The sequence below is a fragment of the Larimichthys crocea genome, chromosome XIII (genome assembly GCF_000972845.2).
Source record: "Larimichthys crocea isolate SSNF chromosome XIII, L_crocea_2.0, whole genome shotgun sequence".
Taxonomy (NCBI): Eukaryota; Metazoa; Chordata; class Actinopteri; family Sciaenidae; genus Larimichthys; species Larimichthys crocea.
The window spans coordinates 22,769,460-22,795,286 of NC_040023.1; the positions used below are offsets into that span (position 1 = coordinate 22,769,460).

General features: G+C 39.2%; 1 protein-coding gene across 5 annotated transcripts in view; it reads right to left on the bottom strand.

Moving 5' to 3' along the window:
- LOC109138772 (CUB and sushi domain-containing protein 3) overlaps window positions 1–25,827 on the bottom strand; it is a 205,529-nt gene that overhangs the window by 159,616 nt on the left and 20,086 nt on the right. For all 5 annotated transcript variants that reach the window (XM_027287060.1, XM_027287059.1, XM_027287058.1 and 2 more), the window contains exons 3-4: window positions 16,658–16,770; window positions 5,567–5,761 (exon numbers count right to left, since the gene is read on the bottom strand). In XM_027287060.1, coding sequence (XP_027142861.1) covers window positions 5,567–5,761; window positions 16,658–16,770 — 308 coding nt within the window. The remainder of the gene's footprint in view (window positions 1–5,566; window positions 5,762–16,657; window positions 16,771–25,827) is intronic.

A 25,827-nucleotide genomic window follows, 5' to 3' on the forward strand; every position in this document is an offset into this window, starting at 1 on the left:
AAAAAAAAAAAAAAAAAAGAAAGAAAGATGGTTGGGAGGATTAGGACTGCTTTAGCTGAGCTCATTTACATCCCCAGCATCACCAATCTAATGCTACTTGAGGAGGGATTAAGCCTCTCTCCCCTTGACTTTGATCAGATATACAACACTTGTCTTTCTACTTAGAAATATTCACCCCTAAAGATAGAAAGGAAGGAACTCATGTATAATTTTCTACACTACCTTAGGTTTTTCCTTTGTAATAATCCCTAGGTTAATGCAAAGGCAGTAACTACGTCTACAGTAAGTCCCTCATTTGCTCAGCTGCAAGTGATGTTAAACATTGATAAGGGTGGATGAATAGTAAAGAGATCTGTAACAGGTGCAGAGATGCAAACCTCACTGCACCATGCATACTGCTGGGGGTCATTTTGTTATAGTGACCATCCTTCTGTAATTTCAGATATTCAAAGAATTGTGAATGACTTGTGAGAGAAGAGGAAGATTCAATGCAGCATGGCACCTCAGCACCAATAACAATTAACCAGAGGAAGGTACTTTTTGTTTTGGAGAATATATAAAGATGATCATATTATTATTATTCTGAAATCAGTGAGTATTGAATATGAAGGTTCAAGCTGGTAACCTCATTCTTAACTCAGTATTAAAGTGGCTGCCTATTATCATGCTTATGGATTTAATGTAAGGATTTAAAAATTATTGAAGATATTGACTGATTTTCATATCAGTTCTAACTGTGAAAGACAACTCAGCACTCACTTGAATTAAAAAATTTTGCCATGGGCAAGTCAATTTTTCCTATTTGAATTCCCAGTTTGTGTAGCAGAGGGTTGAAAAGGCACTGCAGAGAGAGCCGTGTGCTTAGTCTAGTCACATTACCAGATATGGAAATGTTTTAAAGGAGCAAGGTTTTTCTGTGGCCTAATTCTCTTATTCTGTCGGACACCGGCTGGCAGCAAGAATGACAGTGTATCAATAGACCATATTCTCATGTTACCACACTGTCCCTGTTTGCTGTCTCGCTGCTTGGTTTAATGAATGTCCAGAGACAATTTAAGATGGAAGGAATCGAAATGGGCTCCTGGGAGGAGCAGTAGCAACTCACGATTAGAATAGCCATTAATTCTCCGTCTCACTGCTTTTCTTCTTGTAGTCGTTTCTCTCTCTTTTTTATGTCAGTCTTTCAGGCTCTTTGACTCTACCCTTTTGCCAACCCTACATATATATCTATTTACCTCTCTCTGTTTTTCTCTCAGCGTTTAAAGCTCTAGTGCTGCATTTTCGAACACACAGCGATGCAGGATGAATGCATATTTACAGATAATCTAAATGGGATAACACCTGGCATTACGTTGGCTTCACACCAACTACAGCCTATGGTTAATGCAGAATTATTATATAAGATACGCCATCTAAGCCATGAATCTGGTTTGTGTGTTGGGGTTTGTTTTATAAGGAGACAAACTGAGCAAAAGAAATACTAAATTCATTTCGCCATACTGACTTCCATGTCGTGCCTCCAGGGGGAAGGTTATTATATATGGATCTCTGGACAACTCCAGAGCAGATATACAGTATATTATAACTCCATGATCAAGTAATGATGTTTAATACTGGTCAAATTTGGGTACTGCAGCTTCATTGTCCTGCTTTGAACACAGTTTTTTCCCCCATCTGTTTCACTCTGTCCTCTTTTCTCCCTTCTGTGTTTATGTCAGTCGTACACACACGAATGTTTGACACACAAGGTGGACTTTAAAAGTTGGATGAGGATGGAGAAGAGAAACTAGGAGAAAGATGAAAGAGAGTAGGATAGTAACAAAAGGAGGTGACTGGTTGAAAGACTGAGGTGTTGGGAGATGGTGGGGGGTGGATGGTGGATTGGGGAGAGATTTTGTGTTGCTGTGTGTTTAGTGTGAAACAATTGGTGATGAGCAGAAAAGGGCAGGATCTCTGAGGAAATAAGATCAAAGGACCATCTGCCCACATACAGGAGCCGGGCCGGATTTAGACGAAAGAGAGAGAGAGAGTGGCTCAAGCAGTGCGCAGGCCTGAAAGGAGTGCTGTTTCTGGCCCCTGGCAATGGAGGCTAACACCATCCTTAAATGGAAAGGAACCCTCCATCTGCAGCTTTTTGTTTCCTCCAAGCTTGCCATTTCTCAAACATATGCTGAACCATTTTCTTTTTGCTGTGCCTTGCACCATAGAATTTCCTCTGTTGGCTTTGGGATTGCTTAGGATTGTAAATTAGGATGTTTTGTACATCCTCTCTTCAGTTTGTATGACTTTGCACATCTTATACCTGATAGTCCAGCAAAATCAGTTCTTAAAGTTGGATAAGACTATTACAGTATATAGGTGGGAGACAAACATTCCACTTTAAATCCTCATGAAACAGAAAGCAGAGTGCTATTTACTTCCTTGTACTTGCATGTTTCCTGTACAAACAGTCAGACAGGGAGGGATTTGTCGTGGACATTAATTTGCTACTTAGCAATCTTTCCACCAGGGAAGTCCATAAATCACCTCGGTAGTGTGGCATTATTCCCTATTTGTCTCAGAAGCTGTGCTTGAACCCGGCCTGGCCCGGTTGCTGAGCCCAGTTCTGTTGCTTACTCATGGCAAATTCAGTTAGCAGCAGTTAATTAACGGTTAGCTGCTTTAGCAAAGTTATTAGGCTAAAGCTGTCCATCAGGAAACTGTAAATCACAGAGAGTAGAAGCTGAGCAGCCAGAGGACATCAAAGGAAAATCCACTAATATATTTTGTATAAAATATGATCCAGTTTCACTAAATTTACTGAATAAAGATGCATAGATGCGTGCAGCAGCCCTCAGAATCGCTTATAGACTGTATCAAACAGTATCTCTCTGCTGTCCTGGCGTCAGAAATGAAAGCATTTCATTGGTTGCAAATTAGTGTACATCCCTGAGTGCAGGACATGACGAAGGATGATGAGTTACCATCCTCCATCAATTTTTTATCATTGACCAGGAAATGACAAAAAAATAGCACGAAGATTACCTGAAAATGTCGCAAAAATAACTTTTTGCTCATTATTGGGACAGATCCCGGTGACACATGTTTGTCTTTACAGGCCCAGCCTTCAGTCACTCCAGAGAGGCAGCACAAAATATATAAAACCTACATTATTAATAGATGGAACAATCTCCGTAAACCATTCGTCACTTTGGTTTGTGTGATATTTGTGTTAACAGCGTTCTCTATACATTCTGCTACCAAATATTTGCACTACAAAACACCAGTAATGAAGAAGACCTTCACCACACTGTCCTTGCAGTATACTGCATGAAGTGGTGGCTGCGTCTAAAAATAATAACAAAAATAACTGGCAAGGTTTCCCCTGCCTCAAAATGAGACTACAGCAGGAGTTGCTGATGGTGGTTTGGGGTAAAGGGAAGCTGACACAGCAAAAGCAAAAAGAAACAGTGTTGCCTACCTGGAATATGTGCATCACAGGTTTGAGGTTCACCCAAACTGCAATAAATACTTAAATCTCTTCACCTGAACAGTTCTCTTGTGTTAAAATAAATGCAGCACAAAATGTTGTTGATATATCCAAAAGGGGATTTAGACAAACTTGTAACAGTGATCAAACTCGCCTATGCTAAGCTGTTCACAGTGGCTGCATCTCAAAAACTTCGTCATAATAACTGTGACTCTGGGCTGCTTTACGCAATTTTGAATCCATCATGCAAAATGATCATACACTATAGCCATACTGATAAATGATATACTCTGTGTACTACGTTGAGTCCCTACCCACTGTGCGCACATCATCACAAATTGCAAGAGATCATACTCTCACAAGCACAATGCCTTCCTACATATGTAAAGGATTATCTGTGTCTGTGTGAAGACAGGTCTCATCAAGCACAGGAAGGGATAAACAGCATGGTACGAGGAGCACTAGTCAGTCATCCATCAACCAGCTGTCAAAAAGAAACCATCATTATGCTACAGCTCTCAGTCTCTTTTATTCTCCTATGTACTATATGGCATATTTAAGGGTTCAGGTCCTGGGCAACACTGTATTTTTGAATACGCTAGAAAGATTCTGAATAGGAAATGAAGCAAAAAAACACTATGAAGCTCAGCAAGTGTCAGAAAATCTATGACACCCCAAGCAATGCAGAATCTTGAAACTTTTCCAAATATCGCTATACTGTGAACTGATCTTGGCTCTTACTGTATAGTCATACTGTATATGTTTATGTTATTTTTCAGTTTGTACTTTCTGGATTATTTAAGTAGTCTGAAATGTGCATTCTAAGTGAGACAAACACTCACAAAAGTTGAGACTGCTTGCTAAAGCGCTTTTTCGTACTATATGGGGTGTTAAGAGTTGCCGTGTTATTAGCAGGTTTGCATCAGTAAGTTTAAGGCAATCTGAATGGACACATATGTAAAATGCATAGCATTTCCACCCGTGGATAATGTGATGAACATATTTGTCTTCACACTCACATTCATCTGTAACAAGGTCCAAAAAATATATTTATTTTTTTTGGAAGGGGGCATATTTTAGGTCCTGGGATAGATTTTAATGGTTTGTTTTCAGCTACATAACTATAACTGCCATATTCATGTATCAGCAGTCATAGTATATTTAAGCTGCCAAGCAAGAGAAAAAGAAAGCACACAGTAAATATTGCAGCTCCCCAGGTTCCAAGTGCAGCTGAATAATGTGGCATTCTCATTTCAATTCCTCCAGACTGTGGCCTCAGAACAGTCTTTTTTTCTCTGCTGGACTGACTGTCTGTCTTCAAGTTTCTGCTGGCTATTCTCATGGACGGTGGCTCTGGAGTTTGTTAGCCACAATGGACTAAGAGTAAGGTTGTATTTATTTTTTAATGCCCACAGCTTTCAGATAAATATGACAGACTCTGTGTGCCTTTGCTTGGTAGCTCATGTAACCTGCTGTTGCTAGCCATGCAGTCTGAAGGGAGAGGTGACTGTAACCTCAAGAAAGCATCACAACAAAAGCTCATTCATTGCAAAAAACATGAAATCAGAAAAAAACTAGTACATTCTAAAGAAGAGACGTCCAAAACTACTCCACTAGATTCAAAGTACAGCCCAAATGAAGATACAAAAATCTAGATGTACTGCTCTCCTGCTGATGGCATTAATGCATTTAAGCTACTTGCTCTACATGGATAAATATTTAATTAACCTTTTGAGCCAGAGAGGCTCTAATCAACTGCTTCAACATAATTAAAATCATTCCATCCCATCAGATTGCGAATAAATGTATAGATATAATGAAGACTTCATCTGTGGCACAGAGAAAGTCACCCAATCACAGGCATTACGCCGTCAATCATTAAAATGCAATTAACTTAAAGCATTTAATGGAATTCAAATGACAAGAGGTCAAAATAAACCAATCACCTGTTCATGATCAAATTTCTTAAGGGAAGCCTACACTATGTAGATAACATCATATATTCTCCATGATATCTTAAAGTCACATTGTACAGCTTGGAGAAAACGTTAGCAGCTGTGTAGTTAAAATAAATTTCCAGTGACAGAACATCCTCACCTCTGCAGATTGGCACGGGGAAGTCCCACACTGCCACACTGGCTGCGTTGGTCACACAGGTGAGGAGCGAATGTCCATCTAGGACATAACCGGTGACACATCGGTAGCGGATCTTGTCTCCTAGGCTGAACTGAGTTCCATTCAGTATGCCTTTGGGTGGAATCCCTGGGTTTCCACATGAGCTGCTTCTTAGCTCTGGAAAGAGAAAACAGTATTGTTAGGAATAACAATGTTGCAGCATAAACTATATACCAGTGTGTGTAACATGTTGTCTCTAGAAGCCGTCAAATTGTAATTTTCATAGTTTTGGCTGCCCACAAAATTTCCATTTTATATTGTTAGACACTGTTAGTCATTTTGACTTCAGTGTAAAAGTCTACACACTATTAATAGACAGCAAATGTCAGCGCTGAATCTGAATTTTATGTCTTTGCTACTCAGATGCTTAGTTATGCCTAAAAAGCTGACATTAATATGGGAAGATGATAAAATTCACTGCCCAGGGAGTGCTGAAGTACTGCACCGTGTCTTACCCATCTCTTTACATTAAGAATTTACTTAATAACATAAATCTATTGCTGGAAGCAGCAATGAAAACAAGTACATTAGCACAACGCACAAGGACGGAAAAAACAAGGCAGTAAAAAAAAAAAAAAAGATGGCAGGAAGACATGAAAGCAGCAACTATGGCTGCAGAGTATAATCATTTTCTCTACACTCTTCGATGGCTGCTTTGCTTAATAGCAGGGGCAGAACTGAAAATATTTTCTGAAATTCAAGTGTGAAAAATTACTCATCATAAAAAACACCACTGCCTTAAATGTGCATCAGACTCTCAATTTTTGATGAGCATCTATTATCTGATACCCACTGCATGGCCAAAACATAATTTAATATGAATACTGGGCTATGACTCTTACCCAACGTTTGACTATTGATAACTGTCAATAAGAAAAATAACCTCTGTTGACATGGATCTCTGTATGTTATTCTACATATACACTGGCAAAGTTCAGGCAAATATTTTAGTGGATCAGAGCACAATGGTGGGGGTGGCAAAGAAAACCATCAGTAGATGGCATCATGGTCCAAAGTTTAAATTGTACTACTTGCACAAAACTGCATTAATATTATTTTAAATCCCAAGCCAGACATAATTCTGAAGACAGCATATTGAAGTTGTATATCTCCCACAAGGAGCAATTCCCCAGAAATTACTCACGCCACCATCTGCTTATGATCAGTGTAGTCCTTGGCAAACTACTGAAAGAAAATTTTGATAAAGATCTGCTGTTAAGTTGTGATAAAACAGGCTTGGAGGGCTGTTCAATTCTGTATTCTTCTGGTTGAACACAATCTTTCAGTACATTTCTTTCCTCCATTACACCACCACAACTCAATCTCTGTCAAAATTCCCCAGCACAGAAAGAGCATCAGCCTTTACTTCAAGCCACAGTACAAGACAACGACAGATTATTGGCTTCTTTTTGCCGCAGCAGCTACATGTTTTTAAATTGACTATTCAGCTTGAAGGCAGGATTGGGTCTGACCTGAGTTCATGTCACTTTTAACTTTTAATACCTGTGGGAGTCACTTTGCAGACTAAAGAATAATTCAAGCCGTTTTAGCTGTCAACCTGCATTTATTATTTATACAGCAAATAAAGTATTTTTAAGACATTGGGTCTTGAAACTATATACAGCATTTTTGTTTTTTTTATCTGCTCTATACTTCTGTCTCTCTATTCATACTACAAACAAATCTGTAATTGTGTTTACAAAGGTTAAACTGCAAAAATAATTGTGTGTGTGAGGATATGCCTTTACTGTTTTTACATTAACTCCAATATCAGCAGGGCTTCAGCACAGACACTCTTAATTGTATAACTAAAACACTGTCATATACAGTGTATTTTAGAAACGCACTTGGCTCAGCTTCATGATAAAGAACACTGTATATTTTTTGTGGGTAAAAATCAATACAACCTAATTAGTTGGATAGGCTCTGGAGTAGTCCTGTTGATGGGGATATAAAACTTCCTTCCATCCTACAGCTTGTGACTGATCATGCAGTCAATTTATGTGATTATTTTTGATAATGTGCCATCTGTTTGTGGCTAATTATTCCAACTGGAAAACCAGGAAATCAAAAGCCAGTTTTACATAAACTGTGTGTTATGGGTGGATGGATCTATGGCTTGATAGATAGACAGGAGAGAGAAAAAGGACACATCTGTAATGTTGCGTTTTCTAATAGTAATTTCAAGGAATCATTTTTGCATTGCAGATGCTCACACACACATCCCTTACTGTATATGTATGATCGCTAATGAATGGGATACAAATCCTTAACATCAACTCCAGGCTGTTTGTGACTGTTTATGACTAAAATGAAGTACCAACAGACTTCAATGAGAATAAGGGAGTCAAGTACGTGTGATTTCTTTGCTGCAGAACTGCAGAAAGTGTTGACTAATACAAGTAAAATACTGACACCATAAACAGGTGAACGATTACAGTGACCATCATATTTCAAAGCTTCTCTACAAGAAAACAAATTCTTGAACTGAAACGCTGGGAGCTGAGGCTCTCATTCTCATATTGTAATACCAGCTGTTTTTAGAGAAACACAAACCCCTGCAAATGAATCTGTCTGAAGAAGTGTAAAATATGTATAATGGATTTATTCTCTATTTATGTATGTAAATAGAAAATATATCCATGCAATTGTTTTATTTGAAGCTGCAACACCTCCTTTCAAAGTTTGGGGAGAAGAATATTTAAATGGGCAGCATATGTTTTGATAGATGCAAACTGAGGGACAATGCAAGATCGAGTCATATTCTGTACAGTACAGCGCAAATAATAACTGACTGACGGGTGAGCAGTGCGAAGCAGAGTTGGGATGTCATGCAGCATTGACATCTCGACGAGTGTAGAGGTTGAGCTGAGAAGGAGCAATCCAGTCTCCAGGGTTACATTCCAATTGCAACTAATTTGCATTAGTAAATATGTAAACTGTCGTTTAAACCAAGTTTAATCATGGAGGACTGTTTTATGTGCGATGTCTGAGGTTGACAAATAAGGTTAACCTCTGATAAATAACTCAAGTTGTTGTGAACAAATTCTATGCAGATTTTATGGTCACTTTAGTCTGTAAGTTTAAAATAGACCTAAAATGGGGCACCCACGGCCCCTCACATGGTAGAGCATGCGCCCCATGTACTAAGGCTGAGTCCTTACCTGCAGCAACCCAGGTTTCATTCCAATCCATGGTCCTTTGCTGCATTTCACCCCCTCTCCTTCTCCACAGTTTCCTACCTAGCTTCACCTATCTGCATACAAAGACATAAAAAGCCCCAAAAAACATCCCAAAAAAATGTTGGTTCATATGGACCTGAGGCTAAAGTCAATAAAGCCTTAATAAGTATATTCTGTGTTGAAATAAAAAAGGAGTCCAATGATTTTTGTTTTTTTTTTGTAGCCCTGGTTCACTATCATTAAAAAGCTATAGCAAATAGCAGCTATGTATTGAGGGCTACAAACAACACATGCATCCTTATGCACATCATGTTCCCTGGCAGACAGCAAATATGTCTCCATGGGACTTATGAACAGCGTGTGAAATTTAAATTTACTTGTTTGAAATATCAAATTTGTGAAGTTCAACAAAGTGTGACTAAGGACATGAAAGGCAATCTGAATATCTCAAAGCTCGCCACAGCAACCCTTTACAGTGTGATGCAGAGAACGGCAGATTAAAATTCAGTACACTGCTGAGCTGAAAACAGTTGCATCAAAAAAAAAAAAAAAAGTCTAACCGAGACAGAAAATCAAATGATTGCGGACTGGTGCTGTGTGCAACCAGATGTTATTTAGACCATTTCCCCACAAATCATCCCATCAGACCAGTCGTGTTTAACTGGACATTTACCGTTCAAGGATGGTGATGGTCGCTAGAGAATACCAAAAGAACACTCTTCAGCCAAGTAAAAAAAAAATAAAAATCAGCAAGAGCCCGCCTGCTGAACAAGGCTGCCAAGCATTTCTTGGATGACTTATTGATGGAGAACTGTGCCAATGATGTTGGAAGGAAAATAAGGTTCGACGCATGTGTATGCATCACATACTGTTCGGATACAAGCTAGTATGTGGATTTAATGCAGCTCATCCACTACTCCTAGTTTTGATGTATATGGTGTACCACATATTGACCTGTGTACTAACTCTATTGTTGGCCTACCTAAAGCTCAATGTACAATCTGCACCTATATACTGCTCATTTGGTTTGGCTTTGGATAGAGAAAACAAAATTGATAAAGCCATCGCACAGAGTTGCATAGTAGACATATTATGTTGCCTTCTGCTAGAAGTTAAAAGTGTTAGTGTTAATAGCCGTTTGAGATGGTCACAATGTTTTATAACTGTGCTAGAAATAGATGTGTGAAAAAGGAAAGGAATACTTAAAGAGAGAAGTTCAAACCTTGGCTTCTTTCTGCCCTTGGCACACCTGGTAAATTAGCGCTGTCAAGTTTAGATTTTCACTACACGATTATCTCAGCCAAAAGAAATAATGATGTCAATATAATCGCAATATCCTCACAAAATTTCATTTAAAAAATGATGTCAGTCAAACTCATCTTTAACTTTTACTGTGTGTTTTGTCTCTTTTTTGGCAAAACAGTTACACTCAACTGTAAGACTGGCAACCAGCACAAAGGTCTAACCACACAATAAGAAACAGAAATGATATAAGAGGTACTTTATTATTATTTGCATAACGTCTATTACTAACACAATATCGCATCTCAATTTCATTTTTAAATATCATAATTATTGCCAATGTTGGTATATTGTGGTACACTAGTGTGACTGTCAGATCACACACCTCCAAACACATATACAAACTTCTGATGATATACTGGCAACTTAACATGTCAGTTGAATTGAGTCCTAATGTCTGCAAAGGCTGCAGCGTATGATATGCATATGATTCACATTACATTCATCCTAAAATCATTCAGTGACCTCCTATGCCCTGTTTGGAAGCATGCATTGTTTGCATAATTCATTGTGTTTATAAGCCTTAAAATAATCCATAATTTGTGAGTGCTCCTCTCCTCTGTGAGGCTGAACATCCAGTTCTTTCCTAACATTATATAAAGGTCGGAAAGTAACTTTTGCAATATGAGCGGAGGCGGTCTATTAAGATTGCAAACATGTTTGCTGCTGTTTTCAATGCCACAGAGGGAAAATAATTATCATGTTAAATATGAAAGTCTGCAATTGAAACCTAGCATGTAGCAACACTTTTAGACCCAAGATTACTGCCTTTTTCTTGCACTGCCACAGTACACATGTAACACGGAGGTCTGGCAAGATACTTCAGTGTGTAACTAAGCAGGGAAAGTGACATTGTGTGTACCTATTAAGTAGCTTTGATGTAAACTATTGGTACCATATCTTGTTCAGTGAATATTTGCAATAATATGCCAACATACATTCTTTGAACTGTCTCTCCGGACTTCAATCAGAATTTATTTCTTTGCATTTTTTTAACCCGAGACAAGTGTTTTCACTAACCTGATGTGACTGTGGGTAAAATCTAGAACTCTGAAGTTTGTGGACTGTTCAGTGCTGCAAGTCATACCTAAACGCAAGCCTGGGAACCCTGAGCAGAGCTCTAATTTCAGCTGCCAGATGTTGCTGGGACATTCGACAGATTGCACTCAGCCAAATAAAAATGTGATAGCATATAAATGATTTTACTGGATGGCACCACATTTTCCGACAGTCTTAGAATGTTCTATGGATTTTCTATACAAGGTACGGTCATGCTTAAAATAAAAAAGGAAAAAAGCAAAACCACCTATGACAATATTAAATGTGCAGCAGGGAGTACAGATCTTTAGTATATTCATGCATGGCGAATCGTCTCATTTATAGATTCACTGGTTTATACTACATGCCAACAGATTTATGGTAACTTTTATACATTAGTCTTTGCTTTAATCAAGCTGTATTTGAAATAACTATATAGAGAAACAAAAACCCGCTCTCGCTAATTGTTTAGAGAAACACTCCCGAAGTCACTAATTAATTAATAGATGCATCCCAGCTGTAATTATACCAACACTGACTCATTGGCCTTTGATGTATGGAAAGTTGTAACTAATGTCTCAGATAGACATAGCTCTTGAATTAATTCAAAGGATGTGTTGCAGATATTTGATGCAGTTTGGGATAACGCCTCCCATGCAGGCAAAATAAAACAGATTTATTTGCAGCCACAGTAGATAGAATATAGTAGAATATTTGAATATATGAAACTGAAAAAAAAAAACAGTTCTTTAAATACTTTAAACAGCAGTGTGTAGAAATGTTGTAGATACAGTGTTCAGCTAACAAGTATTGTTATCTGCAGGACCCTAAATAAACTGTGGATATTACTGAACCTTGGGGAACCAGCTGTTCCCAAACACCAGGGGCTGGTGCTGGTGCCAAACCTCATGAAAACCTGTACGAAATTCACTTCAGGGTAAGGAAATGGAGGGAAAACCTGTACGAAATTCACTTCAGGGTAAGGAAATGGAGGCAAACAATGCCAATACAAGGCAAATGGAGTAGTTTTGACCTCACACAGTACCACCCAATCTGCAAAATAGCAAATTTCTAATTCCAGTGTTAACCAATTACAAACAGCAATGAAGGACCAATGTGTATGATTTACTGTAAGAGGAACTATTAGGGGGAATGAAATATTTGTAAGAATACGTTAATTACAGTATAATCACCTGAAAATTAGAGAGTGTGCTTTCATTAACTTGAAATGGGTATTTTATATGAAAGTGAGCAGATCCTCTTCCATGCTTTACGACATACACCACCAACTATTTCATTTTTCCTCTCTGTCTTCCAGCTGTTTCGCATAAACTCTCTGTAAATTTACAGAGTTTCCTGATTGACTGCTGCAAACTATAGTTGCTTTTAACTAATATTAGCTCAGTTTGTTATGGCTTCATCCCGCCAGGCACGGCTGCGACTGATTCAAGCTGTGCTGCTAGACAATGTTTTGTGATTCCATCACAAGCGGCGCGCAGCATTTCAGAGACGTCCCTGAAGTGGCTCTTCGCTCTGCTCCGCGGAGAATACACATATTTTTGGTGGATGCCGCAACCAGCCGCATTAGCAGCACAGAGCAAAACGAGCATAAATCAGACACTGAACTGGCATAAATAATCATTCCGATTTTTAAATTCAAATTTCAAACACCCCGTGCAAACTTCTGATTGTAAGAACAACAAAAGGAAACTATTTAACTAAATAACCTACTTCATCTTCTTGATAGAAGTACATAAACCAAGAAAAAAACGACTAAATCTGACTCATATCCGAAATATGGAGGTGCATCGAGAATGGACCAATGTCACAGAGCTGTGCCTAGTGGGATCCAGGAGTTAGCCGTGTCACCTGATCGCTCGGGTACCTTGTGTGTTTTGTGTTTGTAGCAGAGGTGTTTTGGTCTATTGAGAAGAGGAGGTTTTCTGGTCCGGGGCACGGGGGAATGTGGATGGGAGTGGAGCCGGAGTTTGGCAAGCAGGTAATGTAACCCAGCTGAGCATCCTCTATGAAAATAATGGCAGAGGCGAGGAGAAAGAATAGGATATTGACAGAGGAAGCTAAGAAGAGAAACAGGAGAGTGACTGAGCAAGAAATTGACAGACAAGAGGAACTGACTTGTAGTTGTGAAATAAAGGGTGAAAGACAGATGCAGAGCTTGCTGTTGGGATAGTAAATAATATTAGTTAGCTGCTTTGTCTTGTCTTTGTGTTCTTGCACTTACTTGATGTTTGGTTGTTGATGTTGACTTGCTATTCCGAATGTAATCAACACATACAACAAATTGTCTACAGCTCTCTATATTTATTCCACTCTGAAACTGAACTGGGGACACTAAATCGTAAAACTACCAATTTATGCACAATGTTTCTTTAAGTGCTCACTAAAATGTGAGAAGAGAGCAACAGTGTATAAAATATGATCTAAGGCCTGGTAAATCAACATCGCACAATTACAGTGTAACGACCACAGTAATGGGATTTTGTCGTCATAAGAAACACCCTACAATTTTTACCGTTACCGACAGTGGCCGCGGGACAGGCTTACATTATCCCTCATCACAGTGGTAACGAGTGAGATATGCGAACTGGTAAATGAGGTAGCTGGTTGCGAGATTTCTCTGGGGCTGAGCTATTTATTTCGCCTGTATATCTAATGACTCTGTAGCCCTTTGAAGAAGATGGAAGTTTGACAGAGTGGCAGCGTTTGTGAGCACACAAAGGCAGCGCACTTCTCCCACAGGAGACGCCTGTAGGGCTGCCTGTCTGGCTTCCTAACTGGCTGCTGAGCTGGATCATGCAGGCTGGGAAAAGAGTACTGACAAAACCCATGTTGGATCATAGGGCAAAGCAGCTGGTACGCAATGCACGCTCATACATGCACGCACACACACAAACATCATTTTCCGAGTCAGTGCACAATATGTATGGCCAGAGAAGGACAAATGAAATAATTTGGGGGAAAATGATGAAATTATGTTTTATGGGTCAGCTGTCTTTCAAAGTTTCCAAAAAACAGGGCAGATTGAAATGACAGTGACAGGTTTTGGTAAGGCACAGCAATGTTTTCTTTGCAAACAAACAACCTTGAACAGAGGGCAAGCAGATAGAATTACTCCCAGCTTGGTGCATGTACACTGCAGCCTATCTCTATCCCTTCGAAAGCTACAAGCGCTAGTGGTTTGTTTGGCTGTGTTGTCGCCCCATATCTCTATTCCATAATAAATGCAGTTTGACCCTTTCAGGCCATGCCTAAGTGTAAAGGTTGCAGGATCACACTGACGATGCAGTGGTAGCATAGGAAAGTAGGCACTAATCAGTGATAAAGTTCACTGGAGCTGGTTTGCATTTCAACATACTTGACAAAAGATTGACAGGCCGCTGAGAAATTAGATTCCATCTGGCCCTGTCCTTCACTGTGTCCTTCTGATACATGCAGATTCAAATCCACTTAATTGCAGCCATGATTCAATCATCTCTGCGAGTCTACAAGCATCACACATTTTCAGTCAGCACATACATATTTATGCATAAGATGTAGCTAACCATATCAGCGTAACAAGCAAGAAAAGTATAAAGCATCGACAGGAAGTTACTATGGTTTGCAAATGAATGCATTATCATTGAAAACTGTGTTTTATATGCATCACGCATACGAGTCTCTGACTGAAAACAATGGAAATGTGTGATGATAGTCAAACTGTTGGGCTTTCAGTTCAGATTGTGTAATGATGATGATGATGACAATATGTAACAATAATAATGATGATGATACCCATCAACTTCTTTTGTATTCATTCCGTACCAAACTCCACCATCATCATCTACTGTAGCACCATAATTTCGCAATATATAAAAATATGGTTATTGGCAATAAAATTGATAGTTCCATCATACAAAGGATTTCAGAGACACATGTAGAGGCTTCAATAATAGTAATACCATGCTACTTAGACACTTGTTTAGAGACTTTGCTGTGTTGTGTATTGTATTGTAATAACAGGCTATTAAAAATGAATGAGCGTCAAATAAAACTGAGCTGTGCATGTTATAGTTCAAGCATTACTATACCACAGCTTTGGCTACAAAACGTAATCCACGACATAACCTGATGATAAAACATCCCCCACTGTATTACTGGAAAATCTTCCCCACTGTTCTTATTAGTCTTTTTTTCTGATTAGAATTTAGGAATGGGGATATCTGTGCCTCACATGTTACAAAATGTGATTAACATCCAAATCAGCATGAAATTCTGTTGGAGATTATACAAGCAAAAGGTGGATGCAGTGGAAGAACGAGATCTAATTCAACCAATCCACCCACCGGGGACGGGGAGAGAGGAGCAAAACAGAAAATGAGATAGAGAGATGGAGAGAGAGCGCAGAAATGGGCAGATGGAGAAGGGAGAGGTCCTGGACTGGTCAGGTCTGGGGCAGGTGGGGAGATGAGGAGGGGGGTAAAGGGGGATGGAAAAGGATATCATGGAAGGGAGGAGGAGTGAGGCTTAAGGATGAGGTCAGCTTGTTTGTGCAGGAGAAGGTGAGGCAACAGAACATAAAGACATGACTTAAGGATATAGGGAGTAGAAGGAGGTAGAAGAGGAGCAAACAAAAATAAGAAGCACATTGGCTAAAGGGTAGGAGGAAAAGGAGAGGAAGACTAGGATAGGAAGGGAGGTAAGATGATAAAATGAGGAGGAAAAGAAAGGAAACTTAAGAAAGAACATCACAATTACATAATGAAAGAACAGAAAAAAAAGAACTAGGGATGGATGAGCGATGGACTTTGTATGAACAAGCAGAAGGGAAAAGAGAAGGGGTGAATGAGATGGTCACAGAAGGATAGTTCATATTTAGACAGCTCCCCGCTACACTCAGCTCTGCTTCAACACAGATAACGCGGTACATCCATTAGTTCAACTAATTCCCATCGCCATCTGCCATGCAATTTCAGATGCACCTCTGGAGTCGCAGAAAAGGTTCAGGACTTTGGGGGGAGCTATGTTGATTTGGAAAATATGAGATTAATTTGCTTAATTGAGGTACCTAATGTTTCCATAACTCAACAGTGGAAGTGCTAAGGTGAGTGTGATCCCACATCCCTCTCTACAGAATAAAAAATGTCTTCTCCCAACTGATGGGATCTTCCTCTAAATGAAGAAGTTTATGAAGTGCTGTCTTGATCGTAGTCTAAAATTCCACATTTCTTTAATCTTTAATTCAAATGGCCATTTCATTTTCTTCAGGCCTTTTCATACATTTATTTAGTTGTGACAGCTAAAGATTTGACAGGAAAGAGGGGAGGGAGAGAGAGAGAGAGAGAGAGAGAGAGAGAGAGCCACTAGTCGGAATCGAACCAGGACCGACCAGTGCGTTATGGACTCAGTGTTGCATACGAACTACCAAGTGTCTCCAAATGGCCATTTCTGATGACAGTAAAAGACAAGGAGCTGGAAATTATGCTTTTCTTACCTTCATAAGCTACTTTAAATCCATGAGCGCTTACTGCAAAGTCACTGGTAAGCCTCAGTGAAAAAATAGAGCCAGTACTGGTAACAGGTGGAGGGATGGTAAATCCTGTTAACCTGCAGATGAGAGAGAAAAAAAGACCTCAGTATTAAATGTATGATTCAATCAATCACATTTATATGGCATTGACAACAATAATTACATTATGCATTTGTAGTTCCAGCCTAATTAAATCTAAGACACAGCTTTAATTAAATCTATAGGATGTCAGTACAGTAAAGCCTGTTATAAAATGTTAAAAATAAATAAATAAATAAAAATAATGGTGAAACATTTGCATTTTCTGACATCTACCAGTGAGGGGTTTTTTTTTGTTTGTTTTGTTTTGTGCAATAATTCCAAACAAACAACACTCTTGAAAACACTTGGTTGGTAAACATCTGTCATTTCTGTATGAACGTTAGACAGGCCACCGAGCTGAAGTGGCTGACTACATCCATTTATAATTTCTGTTGAAGGATGTGTGCACTAAAATGCAATGATGCACAGAAAAACTACATCACAGTAGGTATCACTAATGATCGTTCACACCTCAAGCCACCGGTGAGTTTGTGCGCTGTTGCATTTTGTGTCTCATAAAATAGAACTGCTCTGAGAATTGTGATGCAATTTGTCCACCAATAATATACTGGGTACTATAGAGTCAAAACCCAAGCGAGAATCTACCCTATTGTTGGATAGTGTTTGAGGGCTGGCAGCTGCATTGTAACAGACTGCTTCATTACTGCATTTCAAATTAGGTGCAGATCCAAACAAATCCATTTACTTTCACAACGTCGTAAACAAGATGTGTTGCTGACCGTTCCTCAGCGGCATTTGCTGATGTTCTATCGACCTGTAAGCCGGGCTGTGCAGCAGGAACAGAACCTTGTGCATGAAACAAAATGAGCTCTTCTGTATTGCCATGTCGTTTTCTCTCGTTATTTTCTATTGGTAATTTTGGGGTCGTTTGTGAAACTGAACCTCTCCTTGACAATAAGCCAAGCGAATAATGTCTGTAGTGGGCCAAATGTGGAAAAACAGAAATCCCCCTCACCCCTCTGTGACAGCAGAGAAGAGGCTGCTGTATTTACAGCTTCAATAGAGTTTCCAATTACAGCACTGTGAACTGTGCTGGTCCTTGCAGTAAATAATTACCGTTTGCCGCAGGTACTGCACAGCATGCCAAGATACTGCTAAAAGTCAATTGCCACATGATGCAATTTTGAATACATTTATGAGGAAAAATAACTTAAAATGTGACCTTGTTAGAAGCTTAATCACACACAAGAGCACTATACTGAACCTGCATGCTATCATGGTTAAATTAACGGTGGAGACAAGCTTGTGCATTCAAAGAAAAGTCTTTGTTAGCGTGAACAAAAACAGCACGCACAGGAGACTGAGAGGTAGCACGTTGAAACTATTGTCACTTGATTGTCAAGACTGTTGTGACTAATTATATACAGTAGTTATAGGAAACACTCTCTGCATATGAACTGATAAAAGCAACAACTTCTACAGATGTGAACAATAAAAACAGAATTCTTTCAAACTCCATGCTTTTTATATCTTTGGATTATTAGAAACTTTTGCTGGTAACACAAGTGAAAATGAAAATGTCATGTATAGACACATATCTGCTTGATATAACTTTGCTTTCTTGTTTACGTTCACAAAAGTCACATTTATAAGTGTGTTACCCTGGCCTTTCTCCCTGACCCCACATATGCCGTGGCTGGTAACAAACAAGCTCTCAAAGCTTACTTTGTAAAACAAGGCTTTCTCTCAGCACCATTCCAATAGGACTACATGGGTTGTAGGGATCTGCAGTGCCATCTCCATGTGGGAGTTATATGTTTTCAATGAATCACAGTTTGATATCAAGCTGGGTAGTCTGTAAAATTAGCCCTCCTTACCCCAAGTCTGGGGACAGGGATCCATGGGGAAACTAATTATTGGCTGAACAGAACAGAACAACAGTGGCTGCAGAGTAAACGCTCACACAGGGGTCGATGGCACCCACCAAGTTGAGTGCAATGCAGTTACACAATAGCAAAAAAAAAAAAGGCCTTGACCTGCAATGGTTATTGAAAAAGTGGGGCACATGAACAGCAAATTGGTTTGCTCATGAATCAAAAAGTTTAGAAAACTCTTAACTATGCAGCATTAACTATGAAGATATAGTGTACAGAGGTTAGGAATAGGATTTGCTGCTATGGCAATATACAGAGAGACAACAATGGCAGAGAAAAAAGATAAAGCGTTACACTAACATATACTATATATAGGATAAAGTCAAGAATTATGTCTAATGAGCAGAAGTCTGTTTTCTCTTGGCTCATAAAATCACCAGAATATCTGAAATAAAGAAAAGACATTTTTTATCACCACAAGCAAGGTTGATAAAATGGTGTACAAAAAGCTTAGCCCTGCCAAAGTGAACCTCAGACCCACATCCAACAGACTAAATCCTTTTTTAGATTGCACTGTTGTCATCATGGCATGAAATAGCAAGGGGATGAGGATGTCATGGGGTTAGTGTACATGAGAGGAAGACATCTGTCAGTGAGGAGGATTAGGAAGTGACACACTGGGCAGAGTTGGTCAAAATTCTTTACCCTGAGACTTATTTCTGATACAGGAGCTGTTTACACCTACATTCACCTGAACAAACATATGACTAAGAAACACTATCTGAATGAATCTTGAACATATTATGTTGTTTTGTTTGGGAAGGACAGTGCCACAAAACACTGCTAATTCTTTGGAATGTTCTACGTGCTCGGATTTATTTAAAACCATAGAGGCACATTGTGACCTAAGTATGTCTCTAACAAAAACAGGCAAAGAGATCTCCATCATCTGGCATTCACTTCCACCTGTTGCTTTGGCAACGGGGGCATCAGGTGAATGGTTGGAAAATGTCATTAACAAATAAACACCATGGGGCCTGCAATTCTGTTCAGACACAAGGAGATATCTGACGAAAAAAAAACACACTTTCATTTGAAATCCTACAAAGATGAAATCCTAACACCAAATTATGCCCTAAGATGACTTTGGTAGGCCAGAATCATAAGTAGACCCCAAATGATTTGGATTTGATTAATTTAAGAAGCCTCCACAAAAATAAAAACAATATTTCTTAAGTATTTACAAAGAAAGACCATGAGGTAATTATGACTTCCTTCAGGCACAAGCAAGATGGGAACCTTCATTCATTTGATCAAAGCTCACAAGAAAATCCTAATAAATGTAACTTATTACAGCTATATGAATAGAAATTGCTAAATTGTATGTGTGAGTCAGATAGAAACTAGTTCTGCTGCATCTGTGTCGAACTTCACCAGGTCAGCTAAAAATCTGTGGGTTTAGGGACAGCAGGTGTCTGAAGAGCTATGGTGCTCCCAGTTTATGGAACAAAGCAACATCAGTGGCAGCAGAATGACTGTGTATGCCTGGGAATAGCATGCCAATGATTGCCCGGACAGATGCAGCCTTTCCTTCCACCTGAACACACTACATCAGCCCTGAAGGTAGCTGTCAGACATTCCCGCCATCTGATTAGTGTGTCACCGTAGTGGCATTCCACAGAGAGAGGGAATGATGTACCTCTATTTATCTGACTCACTGTCCCTCTACCTTGATCTTCCCTCTGTGTAGCACGAGCTCTCTCTGTCACACTTCTTTGTTTTTCCTTGCATAAGGTTGCTCTTATTCATTGTTGCTTTTCCTTTTCCTGTCTTTCTGGTTCAATGTTAGTGTCGCTTTGGATCTCTTTGTTTGTCGCTGCCCACCTCTCCTCATTGCTACACTGCTCTTAACATGACACAAAGAGGTTGTGTCTCCTGGGAGAGAAGAACAAAAACAGACAGAGGTGGGAAGAGTCCTTAAGTGTTCTGTCTGATCTTACCTAGTAAGCAACAATTATAGTGAACCACTTACCTTTAGTTTATTGTTAGACACAGTGCAAAATAAAGCCTTTTACTAATGGCTTTCCTGCTGGCCGCCTCCTCAAAAACAAAGAAAAAAAGAAAAACAGCAGGGGATGATTAATAGACTTATTTTGCACTGACATGTCCTAACTCATTACAGCAGCCCTAGACACTGACATTTTGTTTTAATAACTGCAGTAATAAAGGTCAAATCATCCTTTCAATTAATTCATTCTTGGCTCGTCTCTGTCTAATAACAGTGAAGAATGAAAAATATGTAATTTCTTGCATTGCAAAGGGAAATGTAATATGGATAAAGTCTGGTGTCTCAAAGTTAATATCTTCCTCTGCGTGTCTAGTGTTCTACTCGTCTGTAGTTTTGCACAGTACCACAAGTGTCATGCATCTGCAAGTAATTTTCCTGATGAGAATAGACAGGGTGTCAAATGCAAAAAAAAAAAAAAAACAGGGATGAATATGAGCAATCATTTCAACCCAAAACACTGTAATTAGTTCACAGGTGTGCAGACAAAGGGCGGGATTAATTCTCCATCATTTATCCCATCTGCTTTATACTTCTGGTATATTTATGTGAAGAGTAGTGAAGACAGACCAAGCATAGATTTGATTTAGGTTGGAGGTGACAAGAGGCTGGAGGCTGGAGCAGATTAATAGCAAAACACCGCACAGCCACATACTTTTATTTCACAAAAACCTCATGTTGCTTTCACTTATTTGGAAAGTGATTTTTAGAGTCCAAAAGTTCAAAATTTGACACTTCACCCTTCATGGCTGATTTGTTTGTGACTGAGGATAGATATGGTGTCATTATGGCTTACAAGTCATTATTTCCATGTGTGCAATAATATATTGTTGAGTTTATTCCTAGTTTTCATCCAATTCTGGACACGAGATAGCAACAAGCTTCTTTCTTTAGAATCTGATATGACGGTAGCCAGAGGCATAATTTTTCTGCACTGCATTTGTACTTTCTGCACTATGTTCTCTGCATAAGCACTTGACACCAGTCACCACCACTTCCATCACTAGTACTGTTCAGCCTCCAGGATTTTATCACTGCGTATAACAAGGGATAACAAGAGTGGCAACATATAAACAGAGATGTCAAGAGTCACAGATTTACATTTTAACATACTGTATTAAACTCTCTCTAGAGTAGGTTACAAATGGCAAAACATGTACAGTGGTGTAAGTGCCAGGTTAAGGTGAGTTCGCATCTCTTGCCATTTTGTCTGTATTAATGAATGCTCTAAAACAGACATGGGCAAACTACGACCCGTTAGGCTTTTCAATACGGCCCGCCGAACTTATCCACATCTAAAAAATAAAAATATATCTTACAAAGATATGTGTCTCATCACTGTGCGATCAAAACTCGACGACCTAGCCCCCAAAGAGTGGCAAAAAAAAAACACAAAATGACACAGTGTGTCTTATCTTTGCTGTTTTGTGTCAAAAGTTTTATTCCAGCGCGAAGAAATGCTGCTAATGTCTCCTGCTATGTCTCTGCTAATGTCNGAGTAGCAAAATGATGCAGTATGTCTTATCTTTGCTGTTTTTGTGTCAAAACTTCTATTCCAGCATGAAGAAACGCTGCTAATGTCTCCTGCTATGTCTCTGCTTTAGTTTGAATCAGTCACGAAGAGGCTTTGACAGTGAAGTGTGACCTCTTGATGCGATATACTACCTTTGGGTTTACTTCATTCTGGATCGTCATTGGTGGGTCAAAGGTGAATGTGGGCGGTACTAATAGATTCTCCTGACTCTGATTGGTCGACAGGTGACAGGTGTCAATCATCCACACTCTGTGTTGTTTTAGCCTTAGCAGCACTTAGCTGCTCCCTGCTGCTTCATATTCTTTAATACCGCTTGTTTCAAACATCGCGTCGTCTTAAAACTCGAAGTCTTCTTTCAGAGACGGGGCCAGGCTTGGGTCCTGCCAATAAGGCGCGATAACTTTTGGGGCTACTCGGCCTGCAAACGTCTGATGTTTAAAAAAAAATCAGCTGAAAAGTTAAATTGTGTGAAGTTAAAAAAGTGAAGATTTAGTTAACAAAAATATGTTTAAATATATTCAAATGTGTTTAGCAACATCAACATTAATAACAGTAATATAAGAATAATAATTGTGTGTGTGTGTGTGTGTGTGTGTGTGGGGGGGGGCTATGAGGTCCTTTCCCGGCCCCTCTGTCAAATTTTAGAACCCAATGTGGCCTGCAAGTCAAAAAGTTTGCCCACCCCTGCTCTAAAACATTAGAAGCTGCTGCTATGATTCATGTAAGGTAACCTATGCCAGCTACCCCGCTGTGAAATAAAAGGGAAGGATGTACACTGTGTGCCTTTATACTAACACTAGTATATCTGCAGCCCAGGTTGTCATAATCAACACTTTGGGTTGGTGGCCACCTATTGTGTTGTTCATTTCCTATTTAACAACCAAAGCATTGCTATTGACAACCTGGGAACTATCCTTCTTCAGTCTGAGTGACCTCAGCTTTAAGTTAGATACAGTTACAATATCTGCATTTAAAGGTCAGTGTGTTGGGATACTACTCAAACAGGAAACATATGGACAATATGTGGCTGCTTCATTGTTGTATGACAACTTTATATAAAGATGCCAAAAGCTAGATTAACTTGTGATTTGAATGACAAAATATTAGCGATAGCGTTAAGGTGAAGTTACAGAGGATAATGTTACCATAGACATATATATATAGACGCCGCATTGAGCAGGTTGGTGGTTGGTAGGTAGGTCAACGGGTCCGCCATATTGGATGTGGCAGATCTGCCTGTAAACTAATACAAGGAAATGGACTGAACTTCATAAAGCGCCTTTCTACAAAGTTCTTTAAGTTAATGTCTCTTATACACCCATTCACACACACACTAATATATCTGGGAAACAAACAGGCACCAAANGTGTTTACAGCTACTAATGTATGTAACACTGTTACTGTGATGATAAATCTTGAAATATTTATGTTTAACATTTAATCTGTGTCTATAATAACCACATCCTGAAATGTATCATGTTATATCATGCAAGTTTTATACTGCTTAATGTCATCTAAATTACTGTATTCTGGGTATTTTCTTTCCTCCTGTATATTATTATCGCTAACAGAAGGTTAGATAGGTAGAACCCCAAAGCAGAGAGTAGTTTTCACACGTTCTCTTACAGTTTAAAAACTCTTACAAATGTAAAGTCACTGTGTTTAGTTAGCGGTTTAATTGAGGACCTTGAAGGAGGAACCACTCAGGTTGCAAGAAAACACGACTCTACAGCCAAGTAACAAATCAAAAACTAAGGCCTTATCAAGACTGCATTCGATTTGGGCTTGTCACACCAACTGTAAAATGACATCACAAAGATATCACTGTAATGAGGTCATTATATGTGCAGGGAATAAAACTTCCTTACCTCCTTTTCTCTAGCATCCACTGCATATAATTTCAGCACAATAATGAGGGCTACAGCCAGCCATTCTCAGGCACGAGGGATTGTACGTAATGTAAGTGCAGCACCGAGTGAGAGGGATGGAGGATGAAACTTCAGAGCAAAGAGAATACATAGATCAATGGGGAGACACACTAATCAGGTCCATCACGGGGATGTCGATTCTTTTTCATGTAAAAAATTCATTGTCGCTTTTGTCGTGTTCCCTTCTGAATTTCTACCTTAATTAATTAATAGCATTAATAACTTAAAAGGCCTCTTTAATCTCTATCAAGGTTTCTATTTATAATTACCCTAGAAGGGGAGACGAAAAGCAAAAAAAATGGCTGCCTGTCATCATGTTCACTGTCTTACTTTTTCCATCTTAGGTAACACCTGAGTGAACATTCTGAAAAGGGAAGAAAAACAAATAAATGAAACAACTTCAGGTGTCGCCACATGCAAATGCGCATCTTTCAGAACAAGTTGCTTGAACACAGGGTGGGAAAGTTTGTGCTGCATCTTTCTTGACAAGTTTCAACAAAAGGAAAGAAAACACAGGGTAAAACGTTTGTTTTTCTTCTTCTCAGTGATTTTTGTTTTGGAGAGAATTGATTGTGTAAGAGCGGGCGTTCTACTAGCGTACATTTTTGGCCCTACAGGCACAGCAAAGACATGGAATTATCATTTTCTGGCGCCACACAACATAGTCCCACAATGTGAGGAAATCCACCACTTGGAAAAAAACAAAAGTGTGACTAAAACACAAACAACAACGTTGCTATTTAGAGGTTTGGGTCGGAACAGGATAAAAAAAAATCCATCAAATATTTGAGCCATTTTGTCTCATAGCAAGAATTAGTCGTGCTATTCCTCCTCCTCTCTAAATGGCAGGATTAGTTCCATGTGAATTTGAAAAGTCTCAGCAAAATATTCCCTCTCGTTTGTTTTGCAAATTGTTTACCCTGCGCTGTATTTGACACAGCTAATCAGTAATGGCTGTTAAAAGCTAATGACATGACAAGACACCTACACTCGGTCTCTGTAATGTTCTGATTTCGTTGACACTGAATTATGTTTTAGCACTGTGGTCATACGCAGTTAGTGATGGTGTTGCACTGGACTGTACCACATTATATAATGAAAAGTGTTTCTAATATTCTGCCTCCCTCGTGTATGTACATGAACAATATACAAATTTAGACCAAAATAATACATTCTTTAATCTAACATTGGTCAGTATTTAACAATAGATCTCAAGAGCTAGATACTGAAATCTTATTCTGAATCAGAGCATCAACAAACAATTAATATTGTGTACTACTCCCACCCACATAACTATGCTGCAATTTAACTCTCTTAACTCAAGAAGTACCGTAATTTTCAGACTATAAGCCGCTACTTTTTTCACACGTTTTAAACCCTGTGGCCTATACAACGGTGCGGCTAATTTACTGGCTAATGGCCACCGGGGGGCACTCTCTAGCAGTAAACGCAAAAGTGAGACAGACATGTGGGGAAAGATTATGCATCGAAGAAGACACTAGTTTTGATTTGGATTTTGAACTGTCATTTTGCACATCATCATTTCACGCGAAGACATGCATATGATGCAGCTTTTAAGTTAAAGGCAATCGATCTGGCCGCCAAAGAAGGAATTAGAGCTAGTGCACGTACATCATCTCGTGTTCATCCCGTGTTTATCTCGTGTCGATGGCGTGTTGGTGCCGTACTGC